At 47.3% G+C, this 27805-nt stretch overlaps 1 protein-coding gene across 2 annotated transcripts in view; it reads left to right on the plus strand.

Annotated features, from left to right (window-relative positions):
* LOC135256482 (glypican-5-like) overlaps positions 1-27805 on the plus strand; it is a 111981-nt gene that overhangs the window by 22176 nt on the left and 62000 nt on the right. The window contains exons 3-6 of one of the 2 annotated variants that reach the window (XM_064338289.1): positions 1205-1899; positions 16292-16434; positions 18139-18198; positions 19205-19333. In XM_064338289.1, coding sequence (XP_064194359.1) covers positions 1205-1899; positions 16292-16434; positions 18139-18198; positions 19205-19333 — 1027 coding nt within the window. The remainder of the gene's footprint in view (positions 1-1204; positions 1900-16291; positions 16435-18138; positions 18199-19204; positions 19334-27805) is intronic. The other variant, XM_064338290.1, reaches the window with a different exon arrangement.

Below are 27805 nucleotides of genomic sequence, written 5' to 3' on the forward strand. Positions count from 1 at the left end.
TGGCAGATGTCCTCACTCTGCAGCTTATGGTGTTTTTTTCCAGAGCTGGTCAATATTCCCACTGTCTTTCGCTACTGTCCACCTTTGTAAATGGACTGCATTTATATAGCACTTTTATCCAAAGCGCTTTACAATTGATGCCTCTCATTCACCCATTCACACACACACTCACACACCAACGGTGAAAGGCTGTCATGCAAGGTACCAATCAGCTCGTTGGGAGCAATTCGGGGTTAGGTGTCTTACTCAGGGACACTTCGACACGCCCAGGGCGGGGGATCGAACCGGCAACCCTCCGACTGCCAGACAACCGCTCTTACCTCCTGAGCTATGTCGCGATTCTAGTCACAAAGCGTAGTTGAGTTAATCGCAGCTATCTCTGACATTGAACATTGAGTTTTGGAGGCTTTTACGCCTTTGAGCAGTGCTGCGTTGAGGCGGGCCAGCTGCATGCTAACGTCTGGAGCAGGACTAAGTGTCCCAGCTCAAGTGGGGGGGGGGGGGGGGGGGTCAGCGGGTCGTTCAGCCTGTACTCCGCAGGACAGAATGCTAATGGCGTTAGCCGCTCCTGCCCTCGCTCTCTGGGCTCGGTCGCGATTCTAGGCAGGCGCGCGGGGCGGTCACGGGGCGAAGGCGTTTAAAGGTGAGGTCTCCGTACGTGTGCGGGGGCCAAGCGCCAGAGTGCGGTGCGCTGATTGATCATTTGCATACCTCACTGCTGTTTGGGGAGTTGAGGACTGTGTGGGGGAGGATTAAAGCGGTTAAGGTTGGATGTGCGGTTTTTAAATGGCGGTAATCTGCTCCGTGCTCATGAAGATTAATGCGTGATGGAAGGCAAGTGGAGTGGTGCTGAGGGGAAATGGAAGGCCCTTTTCCCCTTTTAAATGCGCTCTTTTAAAATGACCACAAGCTTATGCTCATAAATTGAATTGACTTAGAAAGTGTAAACACAATGTCATTCTCTGTCTCGCATTTTTTAAGTGAAACGTTTAGGATTTTGGTATCTTTTCCTTTGGTCTTTTCCATTTTTTTTGACATTTTTTATATTTGCTTATATGTGTTTCTTCTGCAAACATTTTTGTCGATCTTATTTGTTACTTGAAAATAAATTTGTTAAAATAAATGTGTTACTAATTCTATCTTGCTCTCTCTCTGTCTCTCTCTCCCTCTCCCTCTCTGTCTCTCTCTCTCTCTCTCTCCGCAGATACCCTCCAGTCTGTGGTGTCCTTCTCCAAGAGTCACGTCAGCTCTCTGTTCGACAGCTCCTACCCGGCCCTGGCCTCGGATGCCAGCGGCCCCGTCGGCGAGCTCTTCTCCGACCTCTCGCTGTTCATCCGCGGCGGCAACGCCAGCGTGGAGTCGGCCGTCCACCGCTTCTACGACGGCCTCTTCCCGGCGGTGTACCGGCGGCTGCTGAGGCCCGGGGCGGCCGAGCCCAGCGCGGAGCGGGACGACTGCCTCCGCATGACCCGGCAGGACGTCAACCCGTTCGGGCCGCACCCGGGCGAGCTGGCGCAGGAGCTGGCGCGGGCCCTGCAGGCGGGGCGGGCCCTGAGCCGGGCGCTGGGAGCGGGCGAGGAGGCCATGGACGCGGTGGAGCGGGCGGGGCTGTCGCGGGAGTGCACCCGGGCGCTGGTGCGCATGCAGTACTGCTCGCACTGCCGCGGGCTCACGCTCATCAAGCCCTGCGTGGGCTACTGCCTCAACGTGATGCGCGGCTGCCTGGCCGGCCTGTCGGAGCTGGACCGGCCCTGGCGCCGCTACTTCGCCATGCTGCAGGACGCCGGCGGCTCCATGGCGGGGGCGCACGACCTGGAGCTGGCCCTGCTGGGCGTCCGCTCCCAGGTCGCCAGGGCCGTGGAGTACGCCCTGCTGCACGGGCCCCGCCTCGTCGCCACGGTGAGCAGACGCCCAGCCCGGCCCGCTTAGCCTGCATGCCTGACGCATTGCGCGGTCTCGCTCGTGATCTCAACTGAGGGAGGGATTTCTGGGCAGAGCCGGGAATGAGAGGGATACTGCTGGAGAGTCCTTAGGCCAAGGTCTCTCGCTCTCTCTCTCTCTCTCTCTCTCTCTCTCTCTCTCTCTCGCTCTCTCTCAATCTCTCTCTCTCTCTTACTCTCTTTTTCACTCCTCTTTCTAGGCTTTCCTGTCCTGCTTTATCTCCTATTTCTTGCCTTCCCTCTTCATCTTTTTCTCATTCCCTCTGCTACCATAGTTATCTCTCTTTCTCTTCTCTCTTGAGGGGGAATATGTCACCCATATGTCATTTGCTGTCCGCTGCTTTGTCTTCCATCTCTTGCTGTCTCCGTCCCTCTTCTTTCTATTTCCTCTCTGCTCTTCCCTCCTCCCTCTCTCCCTCTTTCTCATTCTCGTCTCTCGCTTCTGGCTTTCACTCTATCTGCTCACACCACCTGTGTCCCTCACTCAAAATCAGAACCGCATTCAAAGGGCTGTATTGACAAGAGCAGCATTTCTCTATGCTGCCAAAGTGTACAAGTTTTCAAGCTTGACAACCAGTACAGCACATCTTTTTCAGAGTCTAAACAAGCAGTTCCACACAAGGCTAACCATCTGTGAGATTTTACAATCCATTGCCAAGAATTTGAACAGTTATGAACAAAGCATTACTAGGCGCCATGATTCTTAAAACATGCCCTTTCAAGTAATTTCATTCCTTTCATACGTATAATTTTGATTGATTAGCATGTAACGGCTGGTCCAAACAGCTGAAGTTTGAGCACAGAAGTTAGAGTGGGTTTGTGAACAAAACCAGGCCAGGTCTCTCTTGACATGACAATGACCCCCAGAGATTTCATAATCACCAAGAGTGAGTGAGGGGTTCTAGGCACGGCTAATGCGAAACTATGCTTTTTTGTTTAGTGGAGCCCTTGATAAGATCTCTTTGATTGTGCTCTCTGTTCACTTTCTGAACAATGAGCTTCTCACTCACTGCTGTATCAGACTCTGCAACACACAAATTTAAGCGTGTGTGTGTGTGTGTGTGTGTGTTCTTGTGTGTCTGTGTGGGTGTGTGCGTTTGTGCAGGCGTGTGTGTGTGGGCGTGTGCATTTTTACATGCGTGCGTGTGTGTGTGTGTGTGTGTGTGTGTGTATGCCCTGGGATGAACAAGTGTTCTATTCTCAGCTTTCAGTATCATCCCCCATTGATAATCCCATAGGCGCAGTCCCCTTCCCTCCTTTCCCCGCCCGTTCACCTTCACAGCGCCCCCCCCACCCCCACACGCTCTCCAATCATCCCAAAGCTCCCCCCGCCTGCCCCCCCCCCCCCAGGACACACGTGTGTCTGGAGGCGGGGTTAACGCCTGCGCCCGGCTCGGGGGCCGCCTCCCCCAGGGCGTTTGCGTGTCGCGGCAGGTCGATCTTTGGTTAATTGGGCCCACGGTGCCGGGAAAGCGGGGAGGGGAGGGGAGGGGAGGGGTGGGGGGTTGCCGGGTTCGGAGGCCGACCCTGGCCAAACACGCAGGTCTTGAGGCTGGGGGCTGGCAGCCTGCTTGGTATTCATTAAGCAGGGGCCTGACACAGAGGAGAAAGGGACGAATTTGACAAAGCCCACTGAGTTCCAGCCATCCATTCAGACTGGGTCCACTGAGGTGGAAAGGGCCGGAAAATTGTTCCTGGCAAAGGAAGGGACCCCCCCTATGGAGCACTGCTGGGGTCTGATCCATGCGGTGGCCTCTGGGTGTCCGAAGCTCAGAGCTGCAGCTTCAACGCTGAGCCCTGGTGCTTATGGCCAATGAAGAAAAATGTAAATCTCAAAACCGCAAGACTGTCCTTTCAGTTCAGCCTTAATGTCGCCCCTCCTCTGTTTATTTTGGAAGGATTTTAAAAATGTGTTGTTTCTTTTGCAGTATTTGTTTTCCCCGCTAGAAAAGAGGGGGAAAAGGTTAGCAAACGATTTGGTTCGTCTTGAGTTTCAGACGTGCCTGTGGCCCGCATCCATGATTTATTAGGTTTCCATGGTTCCCCGTTCCCCGTAATTTGCTGTGAGGGTAATTGGCCCGTCGGCGCAGCTCTGCGTTGGACGCTGCCTCCGCTTCGCCGGGCGGCGCATTGCAGTGTAGCGCAGTTCCTCAGGCATGCGTCGCGGAGGCAGCGCGAGCCATGCAGCCGCAGGGAGGCCAGCCTCCGCTCCACTCCGCACTTCCCCTCAAACTCTTATGTTTAACAGCTGCCGAAAGGACAGTTGGCCCGTGGCATGCTGCGTTACAGCCCCCCGCCCCCGCCCCTCGCCCCCCGCCCCCGCCTCGTCAGATATGCCCCTACTTTGGTTTTTGATGGTTGGGAGTGCGGCTGTGCGGCTCCTGTGAAGTTACTGTGGAGACGCGAGGCTGGAAGGCAGGTGTTGACAGTCGCGTTGAGGGGAACACATTCCCTTTCTTGTCCAAAAAGCTTGGGTAGGGGGGTCAAGGGGCCAGAGGGTGGTGTTGGGGGTACGAGGGAGAAAGCCAGAGTTTTTTTTTTTTTGGGGGGGGGGGGGTGTGGCCTTCTCCATTCCAGTGGCAGAGTGTGCGGATAACAAAACATACATCGTTTCTCACACTCGGTGCTTACACATGACTGAGATGGCTGGGTGTCATTTTACCCAGCTGTGGTGATATTTTCACATTGGGGTGCTGGGGGTGGGGGTGGGGTGGGGGGTGGGTCAAGGGATCCGTGAAGGAAGGAGGGGTTGCATGTAGTGCCTCCACGTCCCCTGTTACATAGAAAAGAGTCGAGCCACAGCTCAAACCTCAATTTCTTTTTCTTGCTGATGACTTCTGCGTCTTCTCTCACTCCCAGCTCCCATCGAGAGAAATGCTCATTTACCTTCTTTTCGTTTTCTTCTCTCTGTTACTCCCTGCTCCCATGATCCTTACTGCCCAGTGCAGTTCTCACCGTGCAAAGTGTCCACTTGGTGACCAACGATGCAGAATGGTTTGCGATGTGGCCCCACCCGACCACGCCCTCGCTGCCTGATCAGGGCTCGACACTGTCGAAGCAAGCGAAGGAACAAGGAAGACAAGAAAGATGCATTCCCCGGCTCCCGTTCCAAGACTAAACCAAGGACAGACTGATTGCCTGTGGCCGCTGTGATTAACGGTTTCCAGTGCGTGACGGAAAGCTATTCTAAGAATGTGCGCGTTCGGATGAAATCACCATTGCAGGGATAGCTGAATTAATGTGCCGTTAGACCCTGTTCTTCTGAGGTTTAAGCAAACATTCTAATTATTCCCTTATTCACAGAAGAAGAAGAGAAAAAGGTTAATAACAGCTGTTTTAGATAACACAAATTGTACTGGGCTCTATTTTTTGATGGAGGCCAACAGTGGTCGAACGCTGTGAGCTCGGGCGGATGCTTCTGGCCCGAGCGTCCAGGCCTGGCCAGACTGCTTCCTCAGCAAGTCCAAGAGTTCATTAGCTGATACAGTCCTCCGCTGCACTGACACAGCAGAGACGCTTGGACAGGGAAATTCTCCCACTTCCTTCCACGCCGCCAGTTTGTCTCTATCTGCTGATAATATGCGTCCTGCACCAAAAAGTCGTAAACTGCGCTCGGGAGGCGGCTGCTACATTTCTGTGCAGAGGACATTCGGCAAGGACTGGGCCTTTGAGCCTGCAGGCCTTCCATCAAGCTTAGTGGGCTGAGACTAGTCTTTACGAGCTCTCTCCAGGTTCAGTTTTCACAGTTCTGCTTCAGTTTTCTCTCTCCTTCTCCATTCCTTCCCCACCCCCCCCCCAGATTAAAATTCAGACATGTTTTATTGGCGTAACAATACATTGTGTCATACTGCAAGTATTTTGTTAAAATAATTTGTCTCTCTCTTTTATGTTCGAGTCCATTGACAGAATCCATATCCTTTGAACTCAACTTTATGTGCTGATCGCTTGGCACGGTAACACATCATATTTCTTTTCTTCTTTTTTTTCCCGGCTGACCATTTTCTTTGTAACGTGCTGATCTCATAACCAGTAGGCCTGTATATCTAAATACAGAGAAGGTCAAGCAGAAAAGCAAGACTGAGAATTGATAGGGTTTTCTCCCGTTCATTTAGAAGTGCCACGCTGTCAGCTGTGTAGCTCTTTAAAGAGTGCAGGTGAGCAGGTCTTTAAATCATCTGGATGGTTCATCTCTTTCACCTTGCTTACGATACCGGCCAATCCGCCTGCTATGAATTTCCACGGCCAGCATGATCCCCTAACCACAGAGCCTGTTCTGTTTATTGAACGTGATTGGGTGAGGGATTTGTGCAGGGTCCTGATAAGAATTAAACTCACAGACTGAGGTTGTGTAGGCATTATTGCTGCTCACTGTTAATAGTCGTGGGTTAATGGAGTAGCTTGGCTGGTTTGTGATGATGACTCCATTCATAAGCCCTGTTGTTTTAGTGCCCAGAATGCGAGATGATTTGATTCCGACCAGCCTCTCCCCGCCGGGCAAACCCAACCCCTTTCGTCCCCCAGCCCCCAACCCCCTTCCTGCCTGTAATGGCTGGGGCAGGTCCCGACATGCCCACAGTTCACAGATCAGACCCTCTCCATTGGGACAAATATAGCTCCTTTCACTGCAGTGTCCAATGGGGCTGCACCTCACTGCTGTACACCAGGTGTGTGACGCTGAGAAGCGCTGGTGTTTTGGTACGCTGCCCGCTGTTAACAGCTGCTCATAGAGTCAACCCCCCAAAAGCCCCACCCTCAGAGCCACATTTACATGGTGCCATCTTGACGTTGCAAGGTTTTTAGTTTCACAAAAGCTGCGACCGTATTGTCGCTGGAGCCATTCGATTGGGTGCGTGTCAGTCATGTGATCACACGGTCTCTGCCCCACACAGTTCTTTGTGTTATACTGTCTTGTAGTTCAGAGTTGTAGTTCACTTGCTCCTCCATGTTATACTTCCTGCCATTTGAGATGCTCCCACGGTCGTGGCTGTCCTTTTTACGAATCCGTTTACTACCCGTATGGAGATGACATTTGAATGCCCACCAAAGGTCAGTTATAGAGACATATTTTTGTACCATTCTTTGAGGCCATATGCAAGTGATTAGAACATGGTAAACAACGATCACAGAGGGGAAAAAGGCAAAAGCATCTGTATTCAGCTGTGTTTGTTGGTCAATTTACTCAGATGTTTTGACTATTTATAGTGAGTTATGAAGGGAGAGGTTTTTCCCTAATTGCTGTTGACATCATTCAGAAGAGACAGGAAGTGGAGTGAGCCTAACATGGAGGACTGGAGCTGAGTCAGTCAGATAGTCACAGAAAGGGAAATGGCAGCCACATGTGAGAGAAGAGGTGGAGACTGAGGCCGCTGTAAATCAGCGAACCATGACAGAGGGGTTCATGGGAAATTAAAATGTTAAGCCATCTTTCAGGAAACAAACCAGGAGCATCCAAACCACAACCTTGGACCATGTTGGTGCCTGGGGGTGCGAAGAAAGTGGTGGGTCATGTAATGAGATTGTAAATAGGTTTCTTGTGGCATGTATGAAATTGGATTAAAATATGCAAAGCTGGTACAGTTGATTTTTGGAATCAGTGCTGTATTTAAAATAACAGATAAAAGGATGCCATTCTAAAGCCATTTAAAGGGGACTGATAAGCATTGAAAATTTAATTTCCAGTGTACAAACATACAGCATGGGATTTCACAGTATGAGTAGAGCCAGTCAAGTCCTTGTCTCGACATTTGTGTTGTAGGATTAATTCAACTGAAAATACACACTGGTGACGTTACATTCATGGATTGGCCAATATGAGTGTATAACTATCCCAGCACTTCTTGGTAATTTGTATTTGTCCTAATACTGTAGCTTATTCTTCTGCCTAGTTGGCTTTGCAGATGTTAGGCCAGAATAGTGTTCACTGTTCTCGGCTAGAAATAGCTGTACAAAATAAGTATTGTACCTTACTGAACCCGTGTTCAGCAGTTGTCTACGACCATGAAATGCACTTTTTTGTACGTCGCTTTGGATAAAAGCGTCTGCCAAATGAATGTAATGTAATGTAATGTAACTCTTGAAATTGTTTGACGTGGCCTTAAAGAACAGTGTCTCTCAGCACAGCTGAAAAATGTCTTGGGCTGAAGGCTGTTGTCGATCCTTGCCAGCATTGTCACTGAGGTAAACAAAAATACAGCCAAGTGAACTGTTTCACGCTGGACTGTCATACGCATGCATTCAGCTCTCTCACATGCATACAACAATCTCATAAAACCTGTGCACACACTCATACAACATTTTTGCACGCTTCTCGCACAGCTGGCACAAACTTTTACAATGCTCTAATACAATGTTTACAACACTAATAAGGGTTCTCACAAGTTTGTGTAGCTTACACACCCACACAACTGAAAAAACAAATAACATCAGACTCATCATATGACCTTGTAACCGGATCACATGGTAGGACCTTCTTGTAGTCTTTGCTCTGACCTTTCGCTCCTCTCCCAACACAGAAGCACAAGAAACTCTAGTTTGACCAAAATTGCCCATGGAGCTAAACTTTCTCAATCGCCAGGCGCATGCTAGCATGAAGCGGTTAGCCTGGCAGCGTTCTTGCTTACCCCGGTGACAATGCTGGCGCGGATCGACGGGAGCGCTCGGCTCCAAGAAGTTTTTCTGCTGCGCTCAGGAACTATAAGTGGGCATGCATCATTCCTCCGAGCTGTGTCACATTATGTCAGCGGACTTACTCTGTGTCCGGTCCTGTTCGGCGTGCTGTTTTGCATAAATCTCCTTTAGCACCTTAACTTGCCGCTTCTCCGGCTGAGTGTAGACCGATAATTGTAGTAATGTTGCCAACGTGTACTTTCAGTTGAGTAAATCATACAACAAAGATATTAAGACAAGAGTTTGGCTTCGCTGATTCCGGTGCGGTTGAGAGCTTACATATATGGTAAGTTATTTATAATAGCGCGTGAGAGTTGTGAGCTGTGAGAGCTCTAGCTGTAGATGGGGGGGGGGGGGGGTGCGTGTGATACTCCCATGTAGAATGCAAATTGAGCAGTGTATAGTGTATAAAGGGTTAGCTCTGGGTAGACAAGCCCTGTACCCACAATGCACTGGTGTGCAACAGTCAGAAGAGCTCTGAGAAAGTTCCTGCGCCTCTGAGCCGAATCCTTGGACAAATAAACCTCTTTACTGGACCACCAGTGGATACTGTAAGGGAATACTCCCCAAGAGGAGACACACTCAAACACCAGCGGGAGGATCCTCCTGCTCTTTGACCCGCTTTGACCTTCTCGCTCTCTTTGTCTCTTTCTTTCTCTCTTGCTGTTTCTTTCTCACACATCGTACGAAACTCTCAGACAAATGCATCCGCGCATAAACACACAAGCGGTCTGTCAAGTGTGGACACACTGTGATTGTCACATGTATACTTGTAGATGGACACACATACATGAACGTCCATATGCAGATCACACACGTACTTGCATGTTCACACACATATTTGCACACACATACTCGCAATCAAATGTGGACGCATACATTGAAAACACATAGAAACACACATGCCCAGTGCAGTATGGGTGGACAGACGCAGGCCATGACAGAAACACATGCACACACACAGACACCTGTTGAGTCTGCATGTAGAAATACGATCCAAGCAATTTCTCACTTACATTTAGAAATCCTACACTTATTGGATCCTCTCAGATATGTAATCTTTGGATGGATTATTTTTCACAGGCATCCAGTATTTAGTTATCAGTCAATCAGACATGGAATGCCTGAGATGTATCAGAAACAATAACAATGAGCAGGTGGTCTGATAAATGACACACATTCCATAGCTGGGTGCAATATTGATCTTTACGCTCAGGGTTTCAATAAGAGATAATTGACTAATTGATTGATTGATTGATTGACCTGTATTAGTGACTTGTGTACTGGATTAATCTTACTCACCATGAGGTATTTTGGAGATGCTGTATCTTATTTCTAATGGGAATGGTGCTGTTGCCAGTGTTGTCTCTTAATGTGATGTTATTTGTATTAAATGGATATCCAGCTGATTATGTATGCACACATAAAAAAGGACAAACTGTGGTTTCTTGACACCGATTCTCTGCAGCTAAAATATTGTTGGTCCAATGCTGGATTCCTTCAATTTCTTTGTGTTATCCTAGAAACACTGGTTATTGTCTTTTCCTAGAAGCACTGGTTATTGTCTTTTTCAGGCATCGTACTTCTTCAGTTGCCTACGGCCAGAATTGATCACGCTTCACCTTCAGCTATTGATTCCTGGAAGAAGGTCCTTGTGACAGTGACCACCTTCATTTTGGACTCTGTATAGATCTGGGGAAGGGGGCAGGGGAGAAGGCTGCTCACCTTGTTTCTGGAGACGTTATGAGGATGAGAACAGAAAACCAAATTTATATGTTTGTTCAGACAGGGTCAATTTTACCTGCTTTGCTTGTCACTGGTGTAGGCTTTGTCGTCAGGGAGACGTCTTTATGATGGGATGAAAAGCACAATTTATTGGGCTATAAATACTTTTGAAGGAGCACTTGCTCTGTTTTATCTTTTTATATCCTTGTCTTTTGCAACACGGCAGCTGTTTCCGTGGTACACAGGAAGATGAGATATGAAGTTATTTCTAAAATAAGCAAATGGGACGTTCTGTTACCATGTACATCTAAAATACAGACAGCCACAGTCACTCCCAGTATATGCCTGTCTCTCTTTCTCTCTCTTCTCTCACCTCTAACTAAATGTAAAGAAAAAAACTATTTTTTACCCAGTGGTTGGAATGAAAACAAATGGAAATTGAACTACTCTTAAATTGAAGGATCGGAGCAGGGGTTCAGGGCTGGACTCTGAAGATCACTCTATTGAGACCAGACCTCAGAACTGAGGTGTTAATCACGGTCAGTGTTCAGTACTGAGGTTGGTCGTTATCGGTGTTCAGCACTAAGGGGCTAATCATGACCAGTGTTCTGTTCAGCGGTGTCAGTCACGATAAGTGGGAGTGTTTGCGAGTGTGCTCAGTCGCTCTTTGGGTCAGTTGTGTGCAGTTACTGTGTAGGTTCATGGCTGTGTGGATCTGCTGTGTTCAGTCGCTCTGTGGGTCCAGTGCACTCAGTCTCTGTGTGAAGCCACTGTGTTCAGTCTCTCTGTGGGTCCAGTGTGCTCAGTCTCTGCGTGGGACACGCCCTGTTTGTGTGCTGCAGGTATGGGGCTGTCTGGTCTCTGGCCATGGCATTGGGCCCAGGGGCTCAGACTCTTAACACCTCCCCCCTCCCGCTCAATGAGTCTGGGTGACTGAGGAATTCCAGGCCTGTAATAGCCCTGTTTATTAATACCAGTGGACCCAGCAGCGCCGCCCGGCCTGCCCACAGCCCTGCCTGCTCCCCCAGGCCAAACCCCGGCAGGCCCCTCGCCTACAGCTGCCCAGAGGGGCCCTGAGGGGCCCAGAGGGGTCCGCCTGTCTGAACAGAGAGCTGCTTTGGAGGGAGGCTCACAGCCCTCATGAAAAAACATATATTAAACATTAATATTGAAACTTAAGGAATGTGGTTATGTGATATAGCTATACAAAAATGTAGTTCTTGTTAGCTACAGGGGGCCATTATGGCTGATTCAGATCTTGTGGTTGGGGGTTAGATGGCACTGCTATATGCTTCAGCAAGGCATTTCACTTGGTTTTGGACACTTGCATTAGCCGCCAAACATTACACTTGCTCTGTTGACTCAGTCAGTAAAAGCAGGTACCTTTAGCAAGCTAGCTAACGCTAAACTCAGTCATAATGCCAAAAGAGAAATGGAATAATTTATAAGCACAGAGTATTCTTTAAACAAATAAAATTATTAAATTGTTCAATTTATTTTGCCTTATCACTAAAAATAAGTTTTGTTGTCATTTGTTCTTAATTTTAAATACGGTACAGGCAGCATTTAGGCACCAATACTGATTTAAAAGCATTGTTTTAGCACTGGTATCGGCGAAATCTAAACAAAACCCAACCCTAGATATGGGAGAGAAGTAGGGAAACCATTACACTGCATTTGTTGGCCAGAGAGTTGTCTGAGTGAGTGCTGGAATGAGTCTGTGAGAAGCTTACTGGTGCGTGAAAGCTGGTGGGGCGAGGGAGAAGGGTGTAGCACCCTTACTTTCTCTGAATCCTGAAGGGCGTTGGCCTCTTGTCTTGTCAAATGCAGTGGCCCTGCCCTCCCCCCATAATTACACCATGTTGCTTATCTCTCCTTAGAAACTTCCAGAAGATATCTCATATGTAGCAAAACCACCCATTAACAATAAAGCTGAAGGGTTCAGGGCGAAAGAAGAGTCTGTCTTTGTGAGCGGTCTGGTTCTTTTTATTCTTTTATATCAGTTCAGGGAAATAGTGCACAGAAAGCAAAACGAGAGTGATATTTCCAGCCTAGCACCTTTCCTGCTGTTAACGTACTCATTCCAGAAGTACCCTCCCGCCAACTATTAATGATAATGTATCAAATTTATATTACTCATTTGATGATCTTAAGGTACTTTACCGTGATGGAGGAAACTCACCTTGACCTTCATTGGTGTTTGGCAGCTACCAGGGTGATACACAGTAGCTATTTTGCAATTGTTTGAATGCTCACCACATAATAGTTGATTATTATTATTACTATTATTATTATTATTATTATTGTTATTGTTATTATTATTATTGTGCACTGTGGATAATGAACTTGGTAAATAGAGTGGGGTTTGTAGTAAAAAGGTAAGGCCACCAAAAAAAAAAAAAATATGGTAATATAATGTATAAATATAAATATGAGAACTCTAATCCACTGTTGTGTAAAAGAGCCATATTCTGCATGCTGGTCATTTGTGTCCCTGAAGTTTTGTGCATTTGAAATGAAAAGTCATGCAAGGCTTCTGTAACATATGCAGCTCAGTCGGAAACCATCACTCCTGTCTCTGCTTCTCTTGTTGTACTAATGTTATTCAGGGAGAGCCCAATGTAAGCAGCTATCTACCTGGATGGACTGTCATAGACTCCTGCTTTTCAATTCATGAAGCTGCGTGCACATGTACATAAAAAGTGTTGCAGGCTGCTAACATGGCTAACACGCCGTTCGCCTCTAACATATTTGGTTGTGCTGACTGTGCCTCTTTAAAACTGTGTGTCTCTCCTGAAACTACAGAACTGTCATCACTTTCTTGCTTTCACCAACAATGCTATATCTAGTGTTGCTTTGTAGTTTTCGCAAGAGGCTGTAAGTAGTTCTTGGCCACTGGTTTAGAACCGCTGTCCAAAGGTGACATTTTGTGAATCCTAAAATGCTACCAATATTGGCGCACTCCAAATCTCCAGAAGGCGTCCCATTGGCTGATCAGGTCCCTGTGATGTGTGCTTCTCCTTTAATGCTGACGAACGCGAAGCGACGTCCTCGCAGCCTGCATCACGTGTCCCCTTTGTTCTGGTTTCACCATATTTCGTGATTGGCGTGACCTCTTTGAGGAGCCGGCTCCCTGTTTGCCTGGAATGAAAGGATCTGTGTCTGTTTAGCATATGGCTTCTGACAGCCTGCGGTTCAGTAATTGCTGAAGGTTTTTTTTTTTTACCAGCTGTGTTTGTTACTGTCCCCACCTCCACTGTTTGCAGATTTTTCTGTCTGTGGTATAGGGCAAAGACATGTTTATCCTTTCCATTTTTCGAGCACCCACTGCATCTATAAAGTCCCCTCAACCCCTTCCCTTGCTTACGAGCGAGATCTAGATGGCCACAGTTAGCATGGTACTGAGGCCGCCACAAGTAGCCTTAATGAATTAGGAAGGTATTTATAAAGCCAACCGAGGCATTCTTTAAGCAAACAAGACCAAGCTGCGGGGTTCGGTTTTCTGTGGAACGACTTCACTCATCGATACGGTCGGCACGGAAACATGTACAACTCCGCCCACGGACCCCCGCCACAGGCAGCGAGGTTCTAAAGACAGAGGGCTGGAACTGCTAATCAAAAGGGCCCACCTGCTAACCCAAAACCACAAGCCCTTTGCAAAAAGTATTTCATGTTTTGCATTAAGGTAGTTTCTTTTCCAGCCCCGGAGTTGCTGCAGATTGCAGTGTTTGTCTGTTTGGAAAACGTCCTTATCAAGATACTGAGTGGTGCTTCTCAGAGAGGAGCTTGTTCTTAGTGCAGCAGCCATCATACGGCTTTTGGTCCAGATCACATCCTGAGACTTTCACTGCTGCCTGTGGCTGGAAGCCCCAAAGAGGGAGGGAAAAATTGGCTATCATTGGATTTAATGTTGCCCAGGGAAAGAGGGTTTCAGTCAGAATGGCATTTCCCCTGATGCTTCGCAATAGCGACCCCTCTGGTGGGTCATGCATCTGCAGCTCATCCCCAGTGCCTCTGTGGCTGGGCTCAAAGACATCAAAAAGAAAGGAAAGGGCAGTAGTCTAAGGATATGCTGCCTTAAGGGGGGTACAAGTAATTGTGTGTACATACCAAACGGGCAGAGGATGCTGCAGTCATTGGATGGGTCTCAAATAACCATTCTGTTTTCTGAATTGTGAAATAGGGAAAAATATGAATTAGAAAAAAAAACCTTTAATGTTTTTTTTTCCCACCCACGTTCAACAGACCTCTTCTGCAGTGGTTTTTCTGTTTCCAGTAATAGTTCGCAACAGATTGCCATCTAAAAAACCCTGCTGTTAACACAAACACACATCTAAGGACCATTTTCTTTGTATGTAAAACAGATATATTAATTCAGTCATCGTGTTTGATGATTGGATTTTCACATTAAGCAAACACAATGAATGAGGCTATTAGACGGTTATATAAACATAAACGTCTCTTTGCTGAGGGACCAGTAGCTGCCTATTCCAATTTTCCCGTTGCTTCGAGTTTATCTGATTCTACTTTCAGCTTAACAAAACATCTGGTCGTATAATTTATTTTCAATGTAAACATGAACACGTTTCGTTTTTGGAATTACAAAAAGTTCATATAAATTGTGTGGTGGATGTTCGTATTATGAGGTTGGATCAGAATTAACTTGATTGCATCTGATTTTACAAGCTGGTTAGCATCGTTAGCTTATTTTAGTATAAATATGCACAACTCATTGACCAAATTAAGACTGATGTTTTACGATGGAACCATATCAGTCTCTGTTTCTATGACCATTTCAAGCCACCATTCATAACAGTACAGCTGTTCGGTATCTATGGTCCCATTGCAGGGCCGTACCTGTGACTGCTATTGCCTAACTACTAATCACTGCTAGTGTCATGTAGTGCCTCTAGTGGTGAAATATCATTACTGCAGGAACTGATAAGGCAATCAGTCAGTTTGCTCTGTGCAGGTGAAAGGCTCACTCAAATTTAAGGCCACTTAATATCCTGAAGTGCTTTTAAGCCTATTGGGCAGCATTGATTTTGCAGGCAGGATTGTTAGCCTTCCTCATAAGCTGCCAGGCCTTTAATTAGCGTGGGGTGCGTATGACTCTCCGGGTCGGTCGATAGCTCTGCGCACATACTGATCATCATTAGGGAGGCCTGATTGTGCTCATCTCGTTAGAGGGGTTTTTATAGCTGCTGTCAGGGGATTAAATTCCACCCCTGATGCTCCAAAGCCATAACTCTCCCTTTCTTTCCCACCTGTCGGTCTATTCAGCATTCATTCCTCACCCTCTCTGTCTCTGTCTCTCTTAATCAATCAGAATCTCTCAACATCCACTCTCTCTCTCACTCTCTCTCTCTACTTCCCTCTCTTATTCTCTCCGTCTTTCCTTTCTTACACGTGCTATCGTTTCACATATTGAGCAGTGTTTGCAGATTTACAAGTAATACTTAATAATAATTAATAATATATGTCTGATGAATGTATCTTGTGACAACTATGTAGTCTGTAGTCTGTAGTCTAAGTGTGTGAGTGGTCTATCTGTGTGTGTAAATGATATGTGTGTGCTTGTGCCTGAGTGTTTGTGTTCTTCTGCCTGTGTGTGTGCGTGCGACCACAATGACACGATCACAATAACAGTGTGCAGCTCTCAGTAACTGCAGGTCTGTTTGTTATTACTCCCTTATTGAACTTATAAACCATGGAAAACCCGAGTGTTCCATTCCGCGAGCCTTCTCCAAACCCACAATCCCCTGCTAGTTCCTGGAAGAGCGCTGCCACGGCTCCTTTTCTTCTTCCTCTGCTGATCTGAATAGGGACAGAGAGTGTGGTCAGAACACTACACCCACCCCTCGCTCTGTTCATAGCGCTGCTTGAAGTTTATGACTCTGCGCTACTGTGTTTTAACCCTGTTTGTGATTTCCCTCCCTCTTTCCCTCCCCCTTCACCAGGTGGACAAAGTGTGCGGGCAGCCCACGGGAACGGACACGACCGTAAGCCCCGCCCCTGACACGGCTACTTCGCCCGCGATCTCCGCGACTCCATCTCTACCACCGACTCAGGCCCCGCTGGGCCGATTGGCCCATTTAAGGAGGTGAGCACAGGGTGATTTGGACCCTCCTCATCCAACCCCCTGCCCCCCCTCTACTTTTAATCCAAAGCTTTCTTGAATTTGGCTGACATCCTTATTGGATCATAAAGTGGAAACCCAACTGTCTTCTGCATCATTCTGCATCACATTAAAAGATTAGATTACATAATTTAATTTGTGATTGGCAGGCTAATGGGCATGTGATGCGATGCCTTCTTCCTGCTCTCCTGCAGGGACAGTAAAATAGGGATAAGACACTGGCACCATCACTTTGCCCTACACCAATCACAGACTACATTGGCAAAGATGAATAGAGCAAAGCCAAAAACAAGTCGAACAGTAATTGGTGGATAATGTCTGGGTGTAAGCCCTTCCCTTTTAAAAAGCACCTCCTGAACAATAGCTAGAAAGTATCCACCAATCACTGTCCATGTTGTTCCCAACAACATACTCTGTGATTGGTGGAGCTCTATCTGTGCCTTCATCCAAGCTGCTCTTGCCCGCTGTGGCTGACAGGAGCGTGAGGAGAGGGAAGAAAAGAGCGCACTGAGCAATCTGTCTGCCAGCCCAGCGAGCATCTTCAACTTCCTGTGCACTCTGGCTGGCTCTGCACTGTGCCAGTCACTGCTCAATCCCATCCCACCCACTGGCACAGGGTGACCCAGTCTGCCAGCCTACCCTGCCTCTGCCACTCATTCTGTCTCAGAACTTCATCGGTGACCCAGAGCCCCGACCCGTGGCCAGTGTAGACGCAGCATGTGTGACTGGCAGCTTCTGCAGGGAGGTGACAATGCCGTCTGTGGCAGCAGGAAGTGTCCCTGCCTCGCCACAGTACCGTTTCAATGGGCACTGCTTCGAGTATTGGCTATGTCATTAGCTAATTACAGTATGACCAGGAGTTTGAAGTGATCAGTCACAATTGGCTTAATCACTGATTCAAAATTAGGGCAGGGAAGTGGAAAAAATAACTGATTAAAAACTTATGATAAAAAATTATAATTGATTTGAATTGAATGGAAATATAATTGATGTAGTTGTTAAAATATGATTGAATGGTCCTGCCCGTATTAAACAATCACTTGAGAATTTAACATGTTTACATGTGAATTAAAATATTCACAAGAAAATGTCACATGTGAACTGGACATTTTCACATGTTTTTGGCTTTTTTCACATGTAAATGAAAATTTCCACATGTGAAAACAAAGCTTGTGACATGAAATCACATGCAATACCTCAACATCTCTAATAGGTTCCAGTACAGTATGAGTACTGTACAATAAAATGCTGCAGATTGACATCTCCCTACCTGATTGATGAATTTGCAATTATGTCAGCAGCAGCTTGGTCAGGATTGGACTCCAGACTGTGGGGTGCTGTATTTACAGCTTTTAATTATGATTATGGATATGAGCTGTCTCATTGCAACTGAGACTGAGTGCTGTTGTGTTGAGCGTGCTCAGTGGAGCAGGATACAGGAAGTAAACGGCCACCACTTCCCTCAGCCCCTTAGTGATGTTGTCATTGCATGTGCATGATGTGCCTTTTCCAGGGTTATGATTCCACCATTTTCTGTTTCGTTTTCCCTCCCCCTTTGGTATCGGATGTTTTTTTTTCTTACCTCTTTCTTCTTTTCTTTTCCCCTTCCTACTCACATCTCATCCGCTTGCAACACCCCTCCCCTCCATGGTGTTTGACTGCTCCTAGCTCCTTACCTCTGAAATCCTCCAAGAAAGATGAACCTGAAGGTCTCAAAAAGATATCTAGGTAAGCATGGGTCATCTAAATGCCAGCACATCTCTGTTTCTTTGTAATGGGTCTGGTGTGTGTTTCATAGTGTGAGTATCTGTGTGTTCTTTGTTAATGCCTTTACCAATTTCGGTGAAACAGGCAGTCCGCATTACTGCCTTGATCACATGACTTGGATTTAGCTTCAGTTAATCTGAACTGTGACCTTAGATGAACCTGTTCACGTTAATCGATGGGTGGCCTAGCATATGCCTGTTTGGATTCTGATTTACCATGGCTTCAAAACATAACAGCAAACAGAGCAGCCATGTCTTCACAATGCCAATTTTCCTCCTGGCAAGCTTTGAAAAAAGTATGAATTGGTTTCACATTATTCTAATCTTTGGAAATTTATGTTCACTGATTGTTGGGAAATTGCATGCACTTTATCATTTCGCAAAGTAAGGAGGTTTTAATAAATACATTTTTATTGACTGCCCTCAGTATTTTTATCCCCTGTGGTTTTCATTTGAGGTTGCTTGTCATTAATGGCTTTGCTTTTATAGTTTACAGTACATTTACAGTTGATTACCTTGCATTATTAACGTCTAAGGAAAAATACTGTTAATTTATCATCATTATCATCACTGCAAAAAAAGTTTGACTTAAGTGTTTTAGTCTTGTAATGAGGCTTAAAATCTTGTTTTTCTCTCTCAAGTAGAAAGCATTGGCTTGTTCTAAGTTACTGTTACTGCTTGACAAGTGAAGTTTCCTCACCCCATTGGCAAATCTTGAAATGAGTCAAACTCTGACCTCATTGGAAATATTATTGTCTCATTTAACAAAAAAGTACTAGAAATTGGATTTTAAGTCTAAATATAAGGCTAAAATACTTGTTGAGGTTGTGACTGATTTTTTGGTTTTTGCTGTGATCATCAATAATCAGTCACTTTTTTTCCAGATAATTATCGAAGGTATTGTATTCATTTATATGCGCATTATTACTATTGCTTTGTAAAACGTTGTGCTCCCCACTGTGTTACAGAGAGTTACTGCGCTACATTCAGAACTACAAGTCCTTCTTCTCGAGCCTGCCTGACTTGCTGTGTGAAGGGGAGATGGTGGTGGACGACTTCACCTGTTGGAGCGGCGATGATGTCGTGGAGACTTTGAGGTAAGGAGAAAGGGGGGGAGGAGGGAGTTCCCATGGATACAGACTATAAAGTATTTCCCAGACCTTTTGGGATTTGAATTGGAAATGTCCAAAGATACAGCGTGCAGACTTGTGTATTGCACGGGGTAGATTGGACGGGGTTAAAACTATTCTGATGTCCTCTACAAATGTACAACAAAGTACAAGCGGAGTTTCTTTTTTTCTGAGTTTTTTTCTGTGTATCTTTCTCTCTCTCTACATGGGTGGCACTGTCAAGAGAAGAATTTTCCTCTGTCTTTGAGTTACGAGGCATTTATCTCACAGAGAGCTTAGGGAGTTGGCTGGAAAGTCACAACTGCTTATGGCTTGCAGCCTCAGTCAAGCTCTCGCGCACAAAGTAATTTATGACCGTGTCTTTGGTTTGTGAGCATCAATAAGAATATGCTGATTGTCAGGAGATGCACTTTCATCCATAATTGCGACAGTAACAATTCTATTCTTTTCCTTGGTGTCAGATTAACGGTAGAATTGTCTTAACTGATAGGTAAAAGACATGATGTCATTTGTCTACGACACCTGGGTTTATATTCTCATTTGTATGGGCACTGATATACCTAATAGCTTCGGGTTTGTTTACTGTATGTGGTAAAAACAACAGGCCAAAGGAGATTGCTGAAAGTATCCTTGATCCCTTCCCTTGACATCCGCCCCATAAAAAATGTTGTGATTTATAGATTTATAGATTGCGTATAGCCTGTGTATCCAGAACCACTCAAATATATGTGAGCTTTTAAGGCCCTGATCCTTGGGGCTCACTCTATGTTGATTTTTATTCCAGACCGAGCCACAGTTTAATCAATTTGGTTTTGACCCAGATGTTGATTGAGCGTCTGCCTAATCTTAATTGATTTCTAATTTGTTTACACAGTACAAATGAATAGAAGTGAAAGAAACTCTTTGAAAATGTAGCTTTCTGTGTGAAACCGAGGCTCTCAAAGCACTTCCTGACAAGAAAATGAATTCTCTGGAAATTGAATTCTAACAATGGGCACTGTCAGGCGGGCAGTAAATTTGAAAGGCGTACATTTGAGAAAGCACACGCGGAATTTTACTGCGCGGTTTAAAAGGAGCATTTCAGAAAGGGCAGCCCCGACGTGCGGAGCGACGGGTGGCGTCAGGCCCCGAATAAACCTGTCGTCTGAAGGCATAGCTCTTCAGATGTCTTCCGCTTCCACATCGGGCGTCCGGAAGCGCGCTAAAAATACGAGCTCGCGGCGAGTGTGCCCGCGCTGAGCCCGCCAGCCTGCTGGGTGGAGAGCGAGAGGGAGCTCCCGGCCCCGCTCGCCCACTTCTGCTGATTCAGACCTGTCAGAACGTCCGGGCCAAATCAGTGCGCCGCTGACATCATCGCCATTTCCCCCGTCATCGTTTTGGATGATGGTCTATTTTAGTTCAGGTTAAGTGATAAGGTTGAGGTGGGGTGGGGGGTGATGTTAGGATAAAAGGGATTTAAAGACTGGGTAGGGGATGGGTTTGGAGGCACAAACCAACGCCCTTAGAGACGTTTAGTGGATGAATATAAATATTTCTTCTTTTGGCTCGTGGAGGTTGTTATCGATCAGCGGTCAGTTGCCTGGGAGGGAAACGACACCACGCATTAATCACAGCGGGAAGATGGCGGGCGTGGCTCTTCTTGAAAGAGCGCTCTTGGGCCAACGGCCACCATCCTTCATTAGGAACACGTGAGGGCAGGGGATTGTGGGGGATTGAGTGGTCAGACGAACACGACTCAGTCCAACGCTCAGTTTCAAAAGATGCATTGTTTCCCCCCGGCAGAAGTGAAGCCATATTCAGGAGGGAGAGAGCGAGAGAGAGAGAGAGAGTGAGACTCTGTGGTGTTAGTCCCTTTGATTTTGTGCCATTCCGAGAGTCAACCCCTCAATGAGCTCAATGGATTTTGACAGTTGGCCTGTGCCAGGCATTCACTGGTTTGTGGTGGAGTTCAAGCCACCAGGAGGAGCAGTGTGGTGGCTGTGTTTCTGCCAAACCCTTGGTTCTACTTCTCAGAAGCCTAGACCATGCTCATATCTAATAACCCTTGTCATAGAAGCCTTTCCTTATCCTTTTTATTATAAGTTTATTATTATTATTATTATTATTATTATTATTATTATTATAACAGGAACAATTGATATGCGTGCGGTTGCAGCGTCCAGTGAACTTGTGTGGAAGTGGGATCCAGCATGCTAACTGTGCCCCCCCCCCAGTGGGTGTGGTATGTGTGCTGCTTCCTTTTTATCTCCCGCCGTAGCCCTCTGAGGCCGGAACAGGCTGTTTGGACTGGGCCTGTTCCAGAACCCACACGCTCTGCGGAGAGGGGCTGGGATCGGGCGGATTTCACAGCTTTGTCCTCCCCCACCAGCCCAGCACATTAGAACATAATAGCCTGGTATGTTGTCATTGTGTGGACATGCCTGTAGGAAATGTATGCTTGTGTCCGTGTGTGTGTGTGTGTGTGTGTGTCCCATTGTGTATACATGCGTGTGGGGTGCAACTGTACAGTATGTCATAGCATGCTCATGTGATAAAATAGTTAAACTTAAGAATACTTGAAGTATAATTGGAGTGTATTTCACGTATGCTGAGTATACTATTTTTTCTCATGGGTGTGTACAATACGTGCACGTGTGTGTGTATGTGTCAAAGACAGAGATGCTGATTACATGGGGATTGTCTTGTACTTGTGGTTTGCTGTGGCTGAGTAGCCCATCCCAGCCTTCCCATACCTCTCGTTTGAGGCTCGTCCGTGAGAAGGGTGGGTCAATACTGGTGTATTATGGGATACACCCTGCCCTGGATACCCGAAAGCGTGGAGTGAAACAATGGCTCTCCTGTTGGCCCTCCGTGTCAGAAGAAGAGCCTCGGCCCCTCCCCACCCAGACAGGGAATGTGCCCTCAACCAGCAGGGAGCCCTAGGAGCGCATCAAACGCCCGCCCGCCCGCCCGCCTTCCCGCCGCTGAAGCTCATCTCTGAGCATGTGCGCTCACAGAGGCTGCAGCCTGGCCTGAAGACGCCTCAGACCACCCTCCCTCGTCCCACCCCAGGCTCCCCTAACACGCTGCAGTCCCACCCTGTGGCACTGCAGGAGCGTGTGCTCTTTGTTTCCCTGTCAGGACCTGAGGGCCTGTGGTCCTCCGCTACACGGGCTAGCCCTGCGTTTGCTCAGCAGCCCTGCACTGGGGGCAGGGCATCGCTAAACGCTAACGGCGAATGTTAGCGCCGGCAGACTGCCGCTTATTAAGGAATTCCCCACAGGTGAACTGTGTTACCCAGGTGAGTCGTCTGTCCCTCCCAAGCTTCTCCAGGGAGGTTTCCCTTGCCATTGTCAGCTCTGGCTTGCTTTGTGGGGATTTAAGCCAGGGTATATTGTGCAGGGTACATGTATTGTGACAAATTCTTTAAATTCTACATAAAGAAATTTGGAGTGAATTTTGATACAAATTTATTATGATATTTTATATTGAGAGAGAGAGAGAGATAGTGAAGTCTGTGTATCTTATCTCAGAACACAGCATGATATGGCCCAAGATGTCTAGGGCGTCGACAACGGTAGAGAAGGTTTAGAACACGTTTTGTGAAAGGCAGCATTCAAATAGTTCCAGGCATTGACCACTTTGTCAAAACTCAAAAATCATGAGCTGTTGCCAAAAATAGGACAAAATATGTCTGTGCCATTCTGCTGTTTCTTGTAAGTTTGCTGAATGTCTAAATATTTTGAGGTTAAGAAGAAGAAATGCTTGGGTGTTTGTGTGCGCTGTATTTCCTTGGCAGAAGAAACCTTTCTCAAAGCCGCAGCCAAGAATGTAGAGGTCGTGATAGAGATTGGATTGATTTGGTTAAGTGTTATTTTTGAGTGCAGCCAGCAGGATATTCAAATCTGTTTGTCCTGCGAACTCGCGGAAGGAACAAACGAAACCAAATTGCCATTGCACGCTTTTCTCATCCTAAGTGGACAGCTTGCCAATCTGTGTGTCATCGTCTTGATCGCGTACACCTTTAAATCCGCCGCGTCTGTTTCTTGAGCCCCGTGGATGATGTTTTACACGTGAGCGTTATGAAAAGTTAATGGGAGTAACGGAACTGGCTCTCCGCGCAGATGGTATCGGACGTGTGCTCTCACGGGTCTTCTTTTAGGGGCGTGAACTCATAATTCATGTGTTTGTAACAGAAGACAGAAAGAGTCTGTCGGAATGGGTTTGCTCTCTTTATCAGGTTACGACAATCTGTGTGTTTATCATCCTGACATCTGGAATCAATTCTGGCATCTCTGCTTATGTGTGTGTGGCGGGGGAGGGGGGGGGGGGGGCAGGGGCTTGCAGTGGCTTGATATGACCTTGTTATCCTCTGTGCTTACTCGGGGCTCCCTGCTGTTGTCACTGGCTTAATAATAGTGGAACATTCACCTGTACTCCAGCTCGAGGCCCTTTGAAACCACCTACCCCAGGTAGCGGCGCGCTACATTAACAGCTCCAGTGCTGCGGCTCTTTCTTGGACGACTGCTGTCCTGACTGACAGGAGAGCAGGAGAGAGGACAAGAGCAAAATATATGTGTGTGTGCGTGTGTGTGTGTGTGTGTGCGTGTGTGTGTGTGTGTGTGTGTGCATGTATGCTTGTGTGTGTGTGTGTGTGTGTGTATGTGTGCACGCTTGTGAGAGGATGCGTGTGTGCATGAGTTCAGATGGAGAGCGTGAGTAAGAAAGGGACAAAGAAGGAACACGAGAATACGATTGGAACGGAGGGACTAGGAGCGAGAGGGTGAAGGAGAGAGAAAGATGAAATGATAGGCTAGGAGACAGGGCTGTGGTGGATCTCACTGTGTGGCCGGCGCTTCCACTGCCTGGCTCCTTGGAGCAGGGCGGAGCCTCCTGAGAGAGAGAGAGAGAGGCAGAAAGTGGGCGGAGACATGCTTGGATGTGTGGCCAATAGAGTCAACGGAAGCAAAGCTCTAGCTCATCAGCACTGCTGATCTTATTATCCAGAGAGGAGTGGCCTGCTGTTACAGAGCTCTGCTCATCCCCTACGGATATCTGGGTACGAAGGGAGAGAAAGAGGGATTATTATTATTATTATTATTATTATTATTATTATTATTATTATATATAACTGGTGGGATACTGAGCCACACAGTAAAATGATCAGTTGTAAATAAACTCTTACGGAGTACATACGGTCCTACTCTGGTCCCTGTTGAACTCATATGTACTCTGTTAGAGTTGAATTAATAACACCAGACTTTTTACTGTGCACAGCTTGCCAGCACTATTCACAATCTTAAGCTGTGAGTTAATGCAATGTTAATGAGCGGCTATTATTCAGAAGTTCCGTTCCTGGCCGCGAGGTTTCGCGGTATTTGCAGTGTCTCTGAATCCAGACGAGCCCGGGTCCAGGTTATTGGTAATGGCGACTGCATCGCGCCGCGTGACGCACTGTCGCCAGTGGCTCGCCAGCTCTGGCCTTGCGTCTGAGTGCTGGGTCCACGCCCCGCCAGAGGGCTGGTACATAGCACTGCGATGAGAGCTCCCGTCTGAACCCCGTCCGGTTCCCGTAAGCCCTGCTCGTTTTTCGGGCTGGGTCCCGTCTGGGTGCCACCCTCCGACTGGGGTGAATTCAGGGCTGTGCCCTGTGTGGGGAGGGGGGGGGGGGTTGAAGTGCTTCTTTGGGGCAGGTTAGGTGATGATGGGGCGGGGGGCACATATGGCTTTTTCCACAATGACAGTGTTTTGCACAGTTTAAGGGTAATGATCAGAACAGAATGTGAATGTGCAGTTTTTTCCAACTAGGTTCTGTAAGTGTATTTTTGGTTGAGTTTAATAATGTTGTACACCATTAATCACAAATAAATGGTTAACGAATGTTAATTCGCTAGCTGGGTGTCATACTCTGTGGAGCATTACTTGTTTCACCTGTCTGGCACCCTTACATTAATCAGTGCAAATCAAACAGGAAGTTTCTCCTCATTTTGTCTTTATTTGTATCACACATTGCACAGATCACACAGTTTATAGCGTATGTGTCAGTGGCCAAATTCTACACTTTCTTGTAGAATACCACAGAAAGGTAGCCTTTGTCCCTGTCACTGCAGTCCTCAGAGATCAGAGCACCGAATATCCGCTCTCTCCCTGCGCGTTTGCGTGTGTGCTTGCATACCTGCTGACGCACGTCTGCGCGAGCGTAGATTTTACGGACGGGTACGATTGTGGAAGCGGCCTGTTAAATCCACTGAAGCACAGAGCACAGAGGCTTCGGCTGAGGCTTCGCCGCTTTGCGGGTCTGCCAGGCGCGGCGGGGCCAGCTTTCGCGCGACGGCACATCAGAGCGCCGCGCGACGTAACCGCGACATTCCGACAGGAGGAGCGCGAGGCGAGGCCAGGCGAGGGCCGTCCGGGGGCGTTCCGATCCCGCTTGGTTTTTTCGGAGGGCACCTCACGTGGCTCGGCGGGCTGTGTGAAGCTCTTTGAAGGGCCCTCTTTGAGGCCAGCGTCTCCCCGCTGCCAGCCGAGCCGGGTACGAGCCGCTGACATTTCCCCCCCCCCTCCCCCCTTTGTTCTCGCCGGGACTGTGGGAGCGGGGGCCTGGAACTCACTTCTGGAGGGAGCGCATAACCGTCTCTTTTGTACGAAAGAGCCTGACTCTAATTAGACTGATGCAAAAATGGGCAGATAGAGTGACAAGTCTGAGGGGAAGAAGTACCAGAAAAACAAAACGAGAATTAGACGAATGTTGGAAAGAACAAAGTGACAAATTGTAGGTTGCGGCTCTTATGAAAACAACACGGTCGTCATGTGTCAGGACCGCTTGCGTTCTGCAGAAAAGCGGTGCGTTTCTCTAACGGTATGAACATTGACTGACTGACCGGGTTGGTCATTGGAACGTACCCCCTGAGCCGACCAGAGGAGGATGGGTTCCCCCCCACTGAGTCTGGTTCCTTCCAGGGTTTCTTCCTATCTGCTACCAGCTAGATTTTCCCTGCCACTGTTCCCTTAGACTTGCTCCTGTGGGGATTTAGGCCAGGTTTGTCTGTGAAGCATATTGTGACAATTGTTTGTGAAATGCGCTATATAAATACATTTTGATTTGATTTGATTTGATGTGAAGGGGCAGTATGGCCTAAAAGCACACACAGTTTAGCCTACAGAGTGCTTACAGCAGCAGTTCACAGCCTTCATCGTGTTTAATTCAGTTTTTCAATTCAAATTTTCACCTTTAAATCAGCATCAGCGAGCTGCTTAGACCCTTGACACCAGGTGAGGTGAGGTGAGTTCACGGTTTAACCCACTGCTTTGTGCAATTAATTGCTTGCTGAGTAACATCAAATACCAGCAGATTCTGTTGCTCTCCAGAACCAGGCCTGAGGAGGACTAAGTTCAAAGACTGGACCTTGGTTGTGAGTTTAAATCCCTGACAGTAGGGCGTGGATACTCAAATCTGGTCCTTGAATCCAAATCCAGCCCTGGTTGTTTTTTCTTCCGGGTAATTAACAGAACAATTAGCGCTATTGATCAACCAGACAGTATTAACACTGAACTCCCAGGTAAGGGGAGGGTGGAAAACCAGCAGTTCTTGGACCTCGAGGCCCGTGTTTTCAAGAACAGGGCGGAAGGGTTTCAGTGGTGTCATGGATCAAGTTGCCGGAAAACTGGAGAACTTTTGACTGCTTTCTTTGGAACCAGTAACATTGGATAGTGGGCACAGAACCCAGCCAGTGCCACCTTACCCCTTTTGCAAACTCAAACCTGCTGGCACCTTCATCCAGCACTTTGCAGGATCAAAGCCCAGATAAATCACTGGCTGCGTACATCCATTGTGCCACAGGATTGTGCCACCAGAGACGATATGGCACTGCCAGCCAGCCGGATAAGTGTAGCAGGTGGGGGCTGGATGCAGACCCACAGTACTGAGGGAGGGGCTACCAACAAACGAGACGTTTTAACGAGAGGAACACAGATCAGTCGCGAGGGGGAGGGAGATATTTTCCCCCGTTCTTTTTTATAGGCCTGAACATAATGGCTATTTATCAGGGCTTGAGTTAGAGGTTGAACTGAGGACTTGACTTGAACCGGTCGCCGTGGCAATAACCCCGCCTCTTGTTGGATTTAAAAAAAAAAAAAAAAAGAAAACTAACAACAACAACAAAGATGGACTTTATTCCGCTCACGCCCCCCCAGCCCCCCGAGTCTGAGCAGTGGTTACCATGGATTTTGGCAGCATGGCCGTAGATCGTTTTGGGAAATAGTGGGTCCAGAAAAGCTAAAGGCTGTTGTCATGCAAATAAGATGACACATCTGAAACACACAGACATGCACACACACACACACACACACATTTATACACACATGCATTTTCTCCTCAATGCATGCAAACACACTGAAGTTGCGCCTTAGTCTCTGTAGCTTTCTGTTATTACCTTGTCCTTCCTTCTGCAGGATGCCAGT

Source organism: Anguilla rostrata, chromosome 6, assembly GCF_018555375.3.
Source record: "Anguilla rostrata isolate EN2019 chromosome 6, ASM1855537v3, whole genome shotgun sequence".
Taxonomy (NCBI): domain Eukaryota; kingdom Metazoa; phylum Chordata; class Actinopteri; order Anguilliformes; family Anguillidae; genus Anguilla; species Anguilla rostrata.